This window comes from Molothrus aeneus, chromosome 8 (assembly GCF_037042795.1).
Source record: "Molothrus aeneus isolate 106 chromosome 8, BPBGC_Maene_1.0, whole genome shotgun sequence".
Lineage (NCBI taxonomy): Eukaryota > Metazoa > Chordata > Aves > Passeriformes > Icteridae > Molothrus > Molothrus aeneus.
Window position 1 is genome coordinate 15,366,289 of NC_089653.1, and position 15,377 is coordinate 15,381,665.

Below are 15,377 nucleotides of genomic sequence, written 5' to 3' on the forward strand. Positions count from 1 at the left end.
GGTTCTTCAGCCATGGGAGAAGAGGACCAAATGCTACTAAAATCCAAGAATCCTCATTACGTATTCAAGAGTGCTAAGAAGTAGATGGGTCATTATGTCCAAGTCTGTTTCTTCCAACAGCTGAGCAAAGCCCAGGTGACTGAGACACACCAGCTGCATGTGCAGGGGGTCACACTGCAAGGCAGTAACCTGACAGGAGCTTCCCACTAAGTGTGCACGAGTGTGCCAGCTGCCTGAGTTTCCCTGCTCTGGAGCTCAGTGCAGCTCCAGGCAGTGGTGAATGAACTAAAGCATGTGAATCCCATCTGCATGGAAGCACAACTGTAGCAGCTTCCAGACAGAGGCAAGCTGGACACGTGCCACAGCAGTTTTTGTTGACCATCTTGTAAATGAGACATAATACACACTTTGGTTGCAATTATTTTTTAATGGAAAAGACTAATCAATGTTTCACATAAATATCAATTAGTGACAAGTCAGTTGAGTAAAGGAATACATACCCCCAAGTTTTAAAGGCTCATAATGAACTGACAAAGTAGCACACAATGACGACTACATGGAATTAATTGGAAGAGGTGGGCTGCACGTCAATCCCATTCATTAACTTCAGCTGCTGATCACATCTGTTACTGGAGTTAGTCACAGTGCAGTCTTCCCATGGAGCAACAAGGACACGTGAAGGGGAAAGAGAACTCCTAAAACACCTCTCTGCCTCCAGCAGAAAGCCCTGGCTATGAAAGTACAAAAGCCTCAAGTGTTTTGCTGATGCTAAGCCCTTTCAGGGTCTGGTTTCAGATGTGCAGTCTCCCCTTCTCAGACTAAAAACTTACTTTGAAATGAATGCACAGGATTGATCAGACAGGAATGTGTTCACACTGCAAAGTGACACCAAGGTCAGATCTTAATAATAATTTCTTTTCTACAGGGTTGTGAGGAACTCAAATCACTTTTATTCCCAGGCAGGCTGCAGGGATGGGGAGAAGGGGGACCTATTTTCATAGTCATCAAGAGCAATTTGTTAAGTGAGTAGAAGCTGCACCAGAAGCTATGGAGCTTCACAGTTTTTCCATGGAGCCTGACAGGCATGATCCACATTTCCATAGAATGTCTTTGCACTCGTTCCTACAGGCTCAAAAAGCTAAATAGCTGAAGAGGTATTGCTCATATTGTGTCCACAGCTTCAGGAAGATCCAAGTTACTGGACCCCACTTTCACATACATAATCACATGGAAACCACAGATTAAATACGTTTAAACTGCATCAGTGGGAGCCACAGTTTGCCAAGTTAGTGTTTCCCAATTAAACAGCAGGCCATCAATCTGCTGAAGGCATCTAATTCCCCAAATATTACCTTTAAATATTATGTGGCTAAGATGCCTGCTTTCCAGTGGTTTAGTCAATAAAAATTCATTATGAATTATCTAGAACTAACAGAAACATTTCATTTTACAGCTTTTTCAGTGACATTCAAATTGTTTGTAAATGCTGGGGACACAGTAGGGTCTGATCTACTGGTGCATGAAAATTAACACCCTACCCTGTTCTCTGAAAGGCTCAAAATTCACAAGAAGAGTTTTGATTTAAAACTAAGTTACCAATTCTCCTGTCACATGCTAGGTCCCATAAATCCATGTATTTTTCCAAGTCTGGATTTCACATATTTAGCTGGGAAATGCACCAACACAAGATGCAAATGAAACCTCCAAAGTGAGCAACTGCTCCATAAACAAATTGCTTGCAAGTACAGCCTAAGTAAGCTGGAACCCAACGCATGACAGTTGTAGCAGCTGAAAGAACAGCAGCACTTGTAAAGTCACTGTCAAAGGTGGATGTTCCACAGCACCAGGAAGATTCTGCTTTATACCTGCACTGGCCTCAACATACTTGGAGTGACAACCCATTAAAGATCCTTGTATTCCCATAACAGATACAAATTTGCTAACACCTCTAAAGCATCAGATTGCTTATGGTCAGTGGGTTTACATTTCAGAATTAATGACAACAAAAAGGGATCTTCTGCACCAGAACTCTGTTAGATAAGGAATCTTTCTTTTTGTTATAATTTTAGAAGAGAAAGCAGATGGCCAAACACAAAACACAAGCACTCAGCTGGCTGCAGTCACTCAATGTGATGTGCGACTGATAGCAGGAAGGGGATGATTTCAACACATCCAGTTCTTCACATCTAAACAAATTTAAAATAGGGTTATTATTCTCTTTGATAAAAAGCAACAATTTTGGAAAAAAAACCAACTATAAGATAATAAAAAAGTGATATTAACATTCCTCCTAGAATTGAGGATCCTGCCCTTTAGGGTTTGAAGTACTCCTGCTAAGGACTATTTTCATTAATTTCAAAAACAATGACAAAGAGTTATCATCAGAAAGGAAAGACATGATGTCAGCTGTAAATACATTACTAAGGAAAGAAAGAAGCTGCCTGGAGATTGATACACTAATTCCATATCTTAGTTACAATCAGAGTTACCAAGTGTCAGTCAGTTGAGAGATTTACACAGGAACAGAAGTAATTCCCTCCCTGGCCTGTGATCAGAAGAGGAGGAATAATAACAAAGGGGAACGGTCCAAGCTGTTAAGAAGGTGTATGGGGAGGAAATTACTACATAACATTTAAAGACTTTAAGGTGATCATTAGCTGCCAGTGTCTGTGTACTGTACCCCCAAGTTGTGATTAGGCTCAGCTGTTCTAATACAGTCTGTATCCTACCTGTAAAGGAGACCGATACAGCCATTTTTCATTATCTCCACTGAGCTTCATGCAGGCAAAAAGGTCACAAACTGTAGGAAGGCCAAAGTCCTGAAAGAGAAGTCACCTTAATTACCAACCCCAAACATAAATACATTCTGATGTATCTTCAAATTTTGTCAAAACCAAAACTGACTTTTGAGTCTTTGAGATTAATACTTTCTTCATTTAGTATAACATATTAACTTGTTTAGTGCTAAGTAACTAATAATTGTGAAAACATCAAAAGAGCCAAGAAACCTAAAAACTTTCAGTCAGTATTATCCAGAAGAGCTATGACTTTGGAAGAGAATGAAGTCATTAAATTCAGTAAAGCAATAAACCTGGCACAAAACACACAAAAGTATCAAAAACTAATGCTCACTTGTGCTTTCTTGCGCAGAAGCCATTTATCTTCCACTGGAGGCAGGTTTGCATTTTCTAGGTCATTTGAAGCCAACACCCAACTGTTTACATTTAAGGGGAGGTGGAATGGAGCCAAGAGGTCTAGGAAAGGACTCTTGAAACTCTTGTCTGCTTTTTCCCGACTCTCCTTTTCTTCTGTGCTTTCTGCTTTGTGCTCAGCCTTGGCCAGCCAGCTTGTCAGCGGCCTCTCGAGCAATGCTTTCCAGGGTTCTGCAACCTCTGCTGAATAATCTGCTTTCTCGGCACTCATGGCTTCCCCTGGGAGCTTCTGGGCGGGGCTAAGCCAGGAACTGGCAGCAAACTTGGTCTTCTCATGCTGAGGGTCTGGTACATCTCTCTGGCTGACTGGAACTCCATTTTTGTCCTTCCCATCTTTCTTCAGAAGCCATTTGCAAAGAGCCTCTTTTCCACAGTTTTCATCACACACACATTCTGAAAAGCTGGCACAGAGATCATTTGCTTTGCACACATCTTCCACTTTAAAGGGGGCCTGAGGATGCTGAAGAAGCCAAGCATTTACAGCAGATGAAGTGGGTGATTTCTTTCCATCAAGATGCTCATTCAGGCACTTGAGATTTCCCAGGTTCTCAATTTCCACACTTTTGCTCTGGCTGCCAGGACAACTGGTACATGTTTCAGCTTTGAGGAGCCAATCATTCAAATTGCATTCTTCCCTAAAAGGTTTAAATTCATTCTTCCATTTCTCATCTGAAGCAATACTTCCATTTTCTGTGTCAGGAGTAAGCAGCCAGTCAGAAAGGTCCATCTCTTCTTGTCCAAGGGATTCTAATTCCTCCACCTTTTCAATAGTGGAAAAGGATGAGTTAAGAGTAGCGGTGGAATCCTTGCGATCAGGGGAATTTGTCTTCCCAGCAAGATCACACTGCTGATTGTGCAGGAGCCAGTTCTCCAAATCCTTCAGATTTCCCCAGGCTTGCTCAAAATAGCAGACTTTGGAAGAATTCAAATTCTGGTAAAGACACATTGAAATACATCCATTAAAACTAAAAGGCCGTGTTCAGTAACTGTATAGTTAAGAGCTCAGAGCATTCAGCTAGTAAGTGCCAAAGCATCAGGTGAACATGAGGCAGAAGGAAGAGTACTACAGAAAGTTTCATTCCCACCATGTTCTGCTTGCAATCATGTACTGTGTTTTCCCCTCTGTTCAAAACTAGGTTAGCACACAGAAGTTTTACCTGGCTGGGCTCTGACACACACTTCTGGGTAACCCATTCCTCAAGGTTGGTGCTGGGAACGTAGGGAGCCTGGCGCACAGGCACGGGCCTGCTTCCGAGTAACCAGCCAGCCAGCGAGGCGCTCACTGCCCCACACTGCGTCTGCTGCCGAGAGACAATGCCCTTGGTTAGGGAAGGACTGACTGCTGGGCCAATCTCTGCTGAACGCCAACACAGGCAGGCAGCAGGATTTCTGCACCAAAAGGAAAAACAGTCCCCTCTAATTACAAAAAACCCACAGGATTTGGGTAGTTCCAACATCAAGGAGCAGTCAATTAAAAAATCCTGTCAGCCACACCCCACGCACACTTTCATACTCTGTTCTTGCCTGTCTGCTCCTGGAGCAGCTCCAGTATGAGATCACTCTGCTCACCATAGCCACTGTCACTGGCTACTCAAGCATCTTAACAAACAAACACAAGCCATTACTCAAGCTCACATAACGTGCTTGAGTTCTCCTCTTTCCTCTAATGCAATTAAACACTCACACACAGGTCAATCTTACCTGCTCACAGTTCATTAGGGCACAGCTCTGCCCTGGGAACCAGGGAGAAGTATTTTCTCTTTCTGAGGTTTGCTGAAAGAAAAGTAAAAATTAATATAAAACTCCATTTTGTCCAGTATCTAGAACAAATTCTACAATAAAGCAGAAGTAAAGCACAGTTACAAGTGCTCAGTGCTTTATGGCTAACAATGTTCTCAACATTTACAAACAGAATGGAGAAAAATTTACTATAAAAATACCACCTTGAGCCTGCTTCCTTTAACAGAATTGTCTCCAATAATACAGGAAATACGCTGCTTACATAAGAATCCCAAAATACTTTTATCACAGAAAACATCTACTATGTTTTAATTATTGCTATCTAAAGAAAACAGTAACGAATTTTCATCTGCTGGAATAGAGTAAGAATGCCGTAGTCATTCTCTCAGCCAAAATACATTAAAATAAAATGTACATAACTGAACTCAGTGAAAACTACATGCAATAATTAATAAACCACTGTGTATTTATTACACAGCTAAAATTATGACTCACACACAGAAGCCATTCAAGCTATCACTAAAAGCAAAAATATGACTTGGAATGTATTGCTCTACTGAAAAAAATCTTTGAGGCAAGTATTCCAACCCAGGGAAGTCCTGGTACCTACCATCGTTTTAATGGAACCAAATGAGGTAATAGCTTGGCGAAGGTAAGATGTGTCAGCCTCAAAATTCAGGATGGAAGACTCTTCAGGTTTGAGTGTAAGACTTTCCAGTCTGAAAGACAAAGGTGATAGTTACAGAAAGGAAAAAAGATTACAGTCTTCTTCATCTGTCCTGTTTTGGAAGTCAGTCCATTATTTCATAAAAAGGCTTTCAAGCTACTTGGCAGTAATTAGGTAACAAAGAAGACTTCTGATACAGTGTACAAGAAAGGAATGGCTATCTACAAATCAAGAACAGAATAAATTGCCAGCAAAACACAAGTTTCACCTTCTTACTTCAACTGCCATCAACAGCTAATATTTGAAATAATCTGCATAAATGAGTACCTCTCCTGCTCATTATAGCCCTGGTTTATCACCTCAGACTGCTGTTCTTATTTCTAGAAACTATCAAAAATGTAGAACAGTGAGATCTGTTAGTTCTAATAGAATAAAAAATCAGATTAAATTAATAAGTTATAATAAACCCAACTGTGTTAACTTGCATCATAAAATAGATTTACCTCTCCAGGCAAATTGAAATCTGGTTTGCCAGTTCGTTACTGTAGGAGTGTTCCAGCTGATGAATAAGGCAATTGAACTGTCCCAAGTACTGCATGGAAGACAAAACACATGTTATTGTTTCAGCTCCCAGGATTAAAACTGAGCCAATACTTGCAAGAAAAAGGTTTGCTTGAAAATGCCAGTGCAGCAACTGAGAACCAAGCCTTACCCAGTAGAGCTGCTGTGCCTGCTGCTGCAAGGCCTCCTCTTTGAGCTGCTGGATGAGATCCACCTGCTCGAAGAGCCACACCTCACGGCTGCGCAGGCACTCCAGCTGCCGGCTGATGTGGCTGTGGATCTTGGCCTTGACCTGTCAGGAAACACACACCACTTCTACATCTGTCAAGTACAGTGCACATACATGTGCTGCACTGACTGCAAACTACTGTTTGTCACTGGCAAGTGGTATTTTTGGAGTGATTTATTTCTCAGAAACTCAGCACAGTCATCCACAGCACCACATGAATCAGGTCAGTAACAGTTCCAAGGCTACCTTTAAAGAGGTAGCAAAGAATAATGTTATTTGTAATCTCCCTCTATTCTGATGTTCCAATCAGCAGCTTTTGGAAATGCTGCTTGCATTCCTAAGCTTGCAGAATTGATAAAGAAGATAAAGGTATACAGGAATACCTGTATCAAGAGCATTGGCAAAATGACACATCAATGTGTTTCCAAATTGCTAGGAAAATTTCAGACCACCATGATAATAGTAAATATTCTGGAATAACAAAAACTTTAATTGAAATCATGTTAGTTATTAAAAGATCTTTAAGAAGTAATTTAAAAGTACCTCACGCCAGTTTTCTTTAATCTGCTGTTCAGCTTTGACAATTCCAGATATAGCTGTTTCCAAGTCCTTCTTAGCTTGAAGGCACTTTGCCAGAGTCTCACTGCTGCAGGAATTTCTATTTCTATCTTGTGGTGGACTCATTCTTGAAGTGTTCCTAAAACACAATGGAAAAACGATTTCTTAATAGTTTCTATTCCTCTTTAACAGAAGAGGAAGGGCATCATATGAAGAACCATCTGTTCTACTTCACTATAAAGGTGAACAAAAAAGCCCCTAAGACCCTACACAGATGCAAGTTTTCTAAACATAGATAAAGCTCTCCTCCAGGAGCAACAACGGTCTCTCAAACACCTCAGCCCACGGAATTTGCACAATCACAGGAAAACCAACAGATATTTGACAACAGCTTCAGCCACAGGAGTTTAGGCAATCCTCCCCTGCCAGGCACCTTCCTCCAGCTTTTATGCCTAGCCAGCAAACTCCAGAGCCGAGGGGCTGATTCAGGGAAGGTTCAGCAGCAATGTTGGAGCTGGGGGAGAATGGCCTGACCAGGGGCAGGAAATATTTCAGTCACCCTTCTCTCCTCTGCAGGCAACAAGCTGGCTCCCACAAGTGAGAAAATTCCAATACAGTTTCACCAACTGAAAATCCACATGTTGCTACAAAGATCATTCTTTACTAAGCTGCAAAGGCCAGAATTTTCACAGCTACCCATTTTGTCCTGGTCACAGCTGTGGTAACTTAGCTTCAGCACAGTCTCAAGTAGAAGGGGCTCAAATACAAAACTTCTACAGAAGTGATACTGGCAAGGATTCTGCAAGTAAGGGGAAAGATAGTATGGATTTTTAGTAAAAACGGGAAGGATCACTGGAAACACTTTTTCTAACCAGTGGGTTATTTTGTTACCAAAGAGTTTGAATTCTCCTGTCAGTTTCATGAGATTCCTGAAGCACTAAACATTCATAGTATTTATTCTATTTAAACAAGTCTTCAGCAATGACAACTATGGAAATTCCCAGCAGATTTAAAGCATACACACGTGCCAATCTAAAATGTCACAAATTTTACCACAGCTCTGGAGGGAACTGAAAGTAGTTTTGAATATAACAAGACAACGAAGAGCTTGCTTCCTGAGCAGCTATTTAGTCTGCAATTTCCAAGCCCCATGATCATATAAACTGCAACCCAAATGTCCTTCTACAGGAAGATACAAAAGTGTGTGTTTCACACGGGAGAGGGCTAAGAGTGGCTTGCAAGTGGAAGGTGACAGAAAAAGCAATGTTCACGGTGGGGCAGGAGCAGAGGCTGCACCTCCCTTAGTTCCCTCAGCACCATGGGCCTCCTGTCCCTCCAGCACCTCCAGACACAAGACACAGACTAGGCACAGAAGCCACCCCAAGACCCTGCACACAACTCGATCCCATCCTCACCATAACATCTCATTCTCCAGGAACTGCAGAGCACAAGTACAAGAGAACTCAAATGTAATATTTATGTTATTTTGCACCAAATCAGACAGTGCAGAAGTCCAAAATACATCATTCTCCATGCTGTGCTGTGAACACCAGTATTTGCACACCATAACTTGTTCACAGGTTCACTTCTATAAGGTTTCATGATCTTCACCATGCTAGCAACATTCAATATAAAGTAAGCTAAGCTTTTCTCACAGCACTCCCTAGACTTTATCTTGCTTTTCAACTCTCATGGACACCCTACAGGATGTAGGAGCCAACAGTGTAAGTGGGAGCCCTGGTCCTCAGATGTAATCTAACAAAGAGATGACAGCAACACGTTAAGAACTATCATATACCCAAAAGTAATTTTAAAAAATCATATTGGTTATTATTTCATTTTTTATATTCTTATATAATAACAAGTCAAAGTCTGAAAGGCTAAATAAAACTACCATATTTGCTTACACAATAGATAATGTACTTAACAACTCTTGTGAAAATTATGTTAACCTACTGTATCGCATTCTGTATTAGCAACTTAGTAGTGGCACAATTAAATTTAAGAAGCTTACACACTCTTCTCTAATAATCTCTGAAACTACTGTTTGTTGCTTTTCCTTTTTTCAATGATTGCAAGAAACTCACTCCAGAATGTATGGAGAGAATGAGTGCTGCCTTCCTCCAGCCAGCCAGCTCCTGCTAAAATGGCTGTTCTTAGGCTTTGTCGCAAATAAGCCTGTAAAACTCACATGTTGAGCATGAGAGCCAATCCACCCTTCTTTTCAATTTCCACAAGCCTCTAACAAAACCAAGGGGGGGCAAGCACCTATTTCCTCGCTTCCCAGTTACTCCCAAATAGCACTGAGAATTTAAGAGGTTTTCAGGTCACATGCTCTGGTACAGCCGCGATCACACAATTCGGCTCAACAGTAACAAAACACAAGGAGACACACGGGTACAACACACGGTCACCTGCTCTGGCCATTTCCGTGCCACCGAGCGGTTTCCAGGCACACGGGGGTCCCCAGCAGCCCCCGCTCTGTGCGTCACGGGATGCACACCCCCACCGCTGAGCTCGCACTTACTTTCCGCGCTCAGGAAGCAACCCACAATGTCCTGTTTATACCGCGGCCTCCATTCCCCGGCACGGCCTCCGGAATGCTCTCCGGAATGCTCCCAACCCTGCAAATATCCGCTCCAAGCCCTGGAGCGGCCCCTCGCCTTATCGGGGCGGCCCAGCCCTTGCCCCGCCCCGGCCACCGCGCCCGGCCGAGCCGCACGTCGGCAGCGCGGGGCGGGCCCGGGGCGGGCCGCGACCACCGGCGCCGAGCCGAGCCGAGCCGCTCTGCCCCGGCCTGGCTCCGCTCAGCCACAGCACCGAGCGCCCCCGAACATCCAACCAGCAGTTGAAACCGCGTAACCTCAACGTTTTGCAACAAAACCGCTATTTCTTGCAACTTGGTAAGTGTGGCAATGTATCTTCTTCATGCAACAACAAAGCCGACCCGAGCGCTGAGGCATCCAGCGCGGATGGAGCAGCAAGGGCTGAAGAGCTGCGAGCCGATCCAGCGGCCGAGCTCAGCCTCCGTCCCTGGCCACGCACAGCCCAGCACTGAGGCTCCCCATCCAGCACTGAGCCTGCAGCGTGCCAGAAATCCTGACACTGAGCAGCTTGGATGCGAGTTACCTCCTGGAAGCACCAAAATCACACATACACAATTCTTGTCACATCTACTCCTGCTTCCACAATTTCACACACCCAGCTGAGGAAAGCACACAGAACGGCCTCGGTAGGAAGACCTTGAAGATCATGTCATTCCAATGCTCTGCCATAGGCAGGGACACCTCTCACTAGAGCAGGGTGCCCAGCGTCCCATCCAGCCCGGCCTTGAATACTCCCAGGGGTGGGCCCCACACGTGTCCTCACCTGCATATAAGCAGTAAAAATGTCATAGCCACGAAACCAAAAGAACTGCCTGAATGATAAGGAAGATTATATTATTGTTCCTAATAGTAAAATAACTACCAGTTTTTACAGAAGACTTTTGGCTCGCTGGAGAGGTGTCACCACAAGACCCTGCAGCTACAACTCCTGGTCACAGGTGCTCTGTGCAGCTTCCTGGCTGCCTGCACTCCACCCCTGGGATGTTACTTCCCATAGGTCAGAAACAAAAATAATTTTAAGCTTTTAATTAAGTATGTGGCTGCTGGTGAGCAGAGGAGGAGGAGACAGCCCTTCCTCTTCTGCCAACAGGCTGGCAGGAAACTGGTTCTACCAGCTTTTCACTCTCAGCACAACCATTCCTGCTGCCCTTGGGAAGAACATTGTTTTTCATTTCAAATGGGTGTGGAAAAATCACCTCAAAAACAGGGCTGTGCAGAGCCTTTGTTGGGGAAAAGCTTCTGAAGGAAATGAAGCCTCCCATTGAACAGGCTCTATTTATAAACGTGGAATGATTTCTTCCATTAGGCAGGACAAGACTGCTCCAAAGGCCTCTCTGACCTGTCTTTATGTGGCTTTAAACCAGCTAGCTTGTTTGAACTGAAATCCCCACGGACTTCCATCTAACCCCACCAAAAAACAGAAGTTCCTCTTAAGAATCTCTCCCAAATTAGATAGGCAGGGGTTGTGGTCAGGGAGTGAAGTACTCTAAGTACACGAGCTGAGTCGGGGAACTTCCCATTTACATCCAAGCATAGCAAGCACTTTGTACAGTGCAGCATCAGCATTAGGTACCAGTATCTGCACGGAGCTCCTGCTAGGGAGATCATTTTACTCCAAAACAAGTATATAAAACCCTATTTTTTAAGTCACAAGCCATGTGAAGCAAATAAATAACCTTTAACAGTTTCAAGCAAGAGAAAAAGTGAAATAAACACCTTAAGAAATAGTAACAGAAATTTCAGGAATTACATTTTCTAAAATTCAGGTAGTTTTCACCTGTCTGCACAGTGTATGGTCTATGCCACAGATCTGAACAACTGTGACTACTTTTTCTGCCTGTTTTAGCTCTGAAACAGCCCAGCCAGTGCACAAAGCACCTGTACTGAGACAATCTCATAAGAGCTGGGCTCTGAACAATGTCACTAATGCAGCTGTGAAGAAGTCTGATCACCACTTTATTCTATCTATCATAAATATATATTTTATGCACAACAAGCATATAACTGAAATCACAAAGTATCTGAATACAAAGGCCTGATATCTCTATGCTATAACTACTGAAAATACCAAAGAAGATACCCAGAGTGGGGAAGACACACATTTACCTTAACGCAGATTACACATTACAACACATCTTCCAGACTACTACACTTAAAAACCCTTCAGAAAACAAGTGACAAACCCCTGGTTGTGCCTGAGGCACCTGGCCCCAAAGGCAGCAGCACTGCTATGCTCTCTGCACATCCAGTTATCCAAGGTTAGGCACTTACAGCGGGACGAACAGTGGTTTTTACGTGGCTGCCGGCTTTTTTCCGCTCCCCTGACTGCACACCTTATCGAAAGTCTCGGAGGAAGGCAACCTTGTTCCTCTATCATCTTTTCTCTTTAATCCCAGCCATAAGCACCGAGTTTAAAGCTATCAGAATGCTCGGCAAACCCCCGGAAGCTCCGGCTCACACCATTTACCAGCAACGAACAACACAGGTCTGACAAACTTTCAACAAACGCGATGCGGCACAACCCCGACCATTGCTAACCCAGACATTTACTGCTTATATAACCTTTGAGAAGCGCAGCTGCTGACAAAAGACTTGGCCTTTGCAATTAGAAACGTGGCTTGAGGAGCGCTCGCGGCACAACCTCTCCGGCACACGGAGAGCGAGATCAGTACAAAACTCCGTCTCCGTGCGAGCCCTGCGCCGCGGAGCGTCCATTTCCCCAGCGACCTGCCCGACCCAGGCCGGCTGCCTGGGCACTTCCCGCAGCGCGGCACGGGGTGCCTTACGGGACGCCTTACCGGGTGCCTTACGGGATTCCTCACGGGATTTCTTACGGGATTCCTCACGGGATGGCTCCCGGCTCCCCCCCGGATGTCTCCCCCGCCCTGCCGGCCCCACCGCCCCCTCACCGCTGCCCGCGCGCCGCTCCCTCAGCCCCGCGCCGTCCGCCCGCTCGCTCCCCGGCCCCGCGCGCTCTCGCGAGACCGCCGGCCCGCGCGCCCCCTGCCGGAGCGGCGGAGCGAGCGCTGGGCGGCGGCGGGGGCGCTGCTGCTGCTGCTGCTCCTCACGGCAGCCAAAATCCGGGAATCACGGCTGACCCGGCGTGGCGAATCCTCGGAGCACAGAACGTGTATCATGGGGCGAGCCACCGGTGTGGGTCTTTTTCGTGTCCCCCGGAAATTTCCCAGAGTATGTGCCTTGGTGTGGCTTTCCGCAAGCGTGAAGCGCGGCAGAACGCCTCCCAGTACCGCCAGCCCGCTGTCCAGCTGGGAGCAGGACCCAGTTACTGCTCCCAGAACACTTCCCAGTACTGCCGCCCCGCTGTCCAGCTGGGAGCGGGACCCAGTTACTGCTCCCAGAACACTTCCCAGTACTGCCGCCCCGCTGTCCAGCTGGGAGCAGGACCCAGTTACTGCTCCCAGAACACTTCCCAGTACTGCCGCCCCGCTGTCCAGCTGGGAGCGGGACCCAGTTACTGCTCCCAGAACACTTCCCAGTACTGCCGCCCCGCTGTCCAGCTGGGAGCAGGACCCAGTTACTGCTCCCAGAACACTTCCCAGTACTGCCGCCCCGCTGTCCAGCTGGGAGCAGGACCCAGTTACTGCTCCCAGAACACTTCCCAGTACTGCCGCCCCGCTGTCCAGCTGGGAGCGGGACCCAGTTACTGCTCCCAGAACACTTCCCAGTACTGCCGCCCCGCTGTCCAGCTGGGAGCGGGACCCAGTTACTGCTCCCAGAACACTTCCCAGTACTGCCGCCCCGCTGTCCAGCTGGGAGCGGGACCCAGTTACTGCTCCCAGAACACTTCCCAGTACTGCCGCCCCGCTGTCCAGCTGGGAGCAGGACCCAGTTACTGCTCCCTGCCCTCACACTTTAGCCGGTCAGATGAGATCCGCTCAGCTCAGCAGGCCAGAGCGCGGCGCCGGTAACACCGAGGGCTCGATCCCTCCTGTGGGGGCCAGCCAGGAGCTGGACTCGATGGTCCTCCTGGGTCCTTTCCAACACAGACTATTCTGTGATTCGGTGACATTTCAGCCTTTACTGGACTACCCGGCCAGCGTATTTGTGAAGTGCTGCTTTTGTAAGTTTATGCACAGCATTTAAAGCTTAACAGAGAATGTAGGGGGCTTCAATCAGAAAGGACTTCAAATGGAAATCTAAATAGATGAGTACATGTGGAAGCTGAGTCACAATTTCCCACACATTTCCTCCTCTGGGCACAGTCCAAGGAGCCATTCTTCTGATCAGGACCTTACTCGAGCTTACAATTACAAATTATTCAGTGCTGACATAAGAGAAAGTATAAATCAGCCGCCTAATCCCACATGTGCTGTTACCCTAGGAACAAGCATTTCAGGTATTTGGCTTCCTTGTCTAAACATGTAGGAGACACAGGGTGTGTTATATAATCCTTCTCTGTGTACTTGGATTTAAGAGGAAAAATAATACCAACCCTGCCTGACCTTGGAAAACCAGGAGTGCTCATATACCACATGTCCCCACATGTAGCTACCCAGCAGGATTCTCCCAAGGAAGGAAAGCTGCCTCTCCTGGGCAAGCAGGCACAGAGGACAATGACAGGTTTCTGTCACGTCTTCCACAGGCTTGACAAAGGCAATATCATAATCCAGATGGTCTGAGACTTTTCTGGTTGGTAGAGTTGCTTCACACAGTACACCTTCTGTGTGGATTCATTATGGTCAAGGTCACGCTTTCCTAAGAGGATTTGCTCTTTGGACACATCTTCCATTTAACCTCTAAAGGAATATTAAGGTTTAGGAACTACATGTATCTTTTAATGATCTTTTTCCTCCCACCCCTCATGGCAGTACGCCCTGCTCCTCCCTCAGCCGTAGCCTTGGCCATGCAAGATGTGCCTCTTTATACAAACCTGCATAGTGGATCAGAAAAAGAAACCTAAAATTGCATCAGCTTAAGCAAAAGGCAAATTGGTGATCTACTGAAATAGAGGCAAAAGGTTGGATAGAGATGCAGTTTTATGGGAAAATAAACAGGATAATCTGCTCATGTTAAAAGAGAAGCAAAGATGGAGATGTAGTGGGCAGTTCCTCAGCACTGGATAAAACTGTATCAGTGTTCACAATAAGCCTCCAACCACAGCATGAAGAAAAGCATTTTGGATGCATAAAAGGGATCTAAATACACATCAGAAATAGTTAATGAGGTTAAAAGCCTGCAGCTTTTCCCTTCAGAAGTTTGTGACACCACTTAATGCATGCCTATACCCAAGATTCAGTGCTATTTCTTGCTGAATGGGAATCCCACTTACAGCAGCATAAAGCATAAATTCTGTAGCATAAAGCCCATCCTTCCTTGATTTGGCAAAAGTGTCACTCAAAGACATTTTTGCTTGCTCATCTGCAGTGTGGGAATGAATAGCAGGGAGAGATTCATCCCTTCCCATCCCCTGGAAACATGAGGTTTGATAGAAAACTTGAAGCTTTTTCTCAATTTCTTAGGTATGGGCCTGCAAAACTACTACTGGGCAGCACTCAAACCACAAATAACTTGAAGAATATTCTCTGGTGCAATGGCTCTAGAGCAAATTTTGTGGGGTTTAAAGAATGTTTGTTTTCTGTTCAGATTGTTCCTCTTTCAACAACTGCAATAATGCAGTTGAAGGGCATCATCTGTGTTAACTTCTCTGTTAAATGCTCTGGAATGTGAGTTCCCTGTTCTGCAGTGCTACCACGCAGCTGAGCAGTCCATCCCTGCCTCGGGTGCAGCGGGACACCAAGGCAGACCAAGCTGCCGGCTGCTCCCATCGGAAGCAGCAAAAGTCC

The 15,377-nt window shown here is 45.6% G+C and overlaps 1 protein-coding gene across 4 annotated transcripts; it reads right to left on the minus strand.

Annotated features, from left to right (window-relative positions):
* Positions 1–407: 407 nt before the first annotated feature.
* NCOA4 (nuclear receptor coactivator 4) lies at positions 408–12,535 on the minus strand. 4 transcript variants are annotated; one of them, XM_066554690.1, is made up of 10 exons: positions 12,483–12,535; positions 6,953–7,106; positions 6,332–6,472; positions 6,123–6,211; positions 5,563–5,671; positions 4,914–4,985; positions 4,370–4,510; positions 3,133–4,143; positions 2,730–2,819; positions 408–2,186 (listed from the first exon to the last, which is right to left on the minus strand). In XM_066554690.1, exons 2-10 carry the CDS (start codon positions 7,091–7,093, stop codon positions 2,181–2,183), a joined length of 1,800 nt encoding a protein of 599 aa, XP_066410787.1. In that variant the 5' UTR covers positions 7,094–7,106; positions 12,483–12,535; the 3' UTR covers positions 408–2,180. The 4 variants fall into 4 exon arrangements, with proteins under 4 accessions (XP_066410787.1, XP_066410784.1, XP_066410785.1 ...); XM_066554687.1 differs by having other exon boundaries at positions 4,370–4,513; XM_066554688.1 differs by lacking the exon at positions 12,483–12,535 and adding an exon at positions 12,372–12,453 and having other exon boundaries at positions 4,370–4,513.
* Between the last annotated feature and the right edge of the window lie 2,842 nt (positions 12,536–15,377).

Bases quoted from the DNA above. Each gene is read 5' to 3' on its own strand.
- NCOA4 (XM_066554687.1), bottom strand. From the start codon at position 7,093: ATGAGTCCACCACAAGATAGAAATAGAAATTCCTGCAGCAGTGAGACT. The intron at 6,212-6,331 runs GTAAGGCTTGGT...TCTTCCATGCAG, and splicing joins AGGCACAGCAGCTCTACTGG to TACTTGGGACAGTTCAATTG. The intron at 4,986-5,562 runs GTAGGTACCAGG...CTTTTCTTTCAG, and splicing joins TTGGTTCCATTAAAACGATG to CAAACCTCAGAAAGAGAAAA.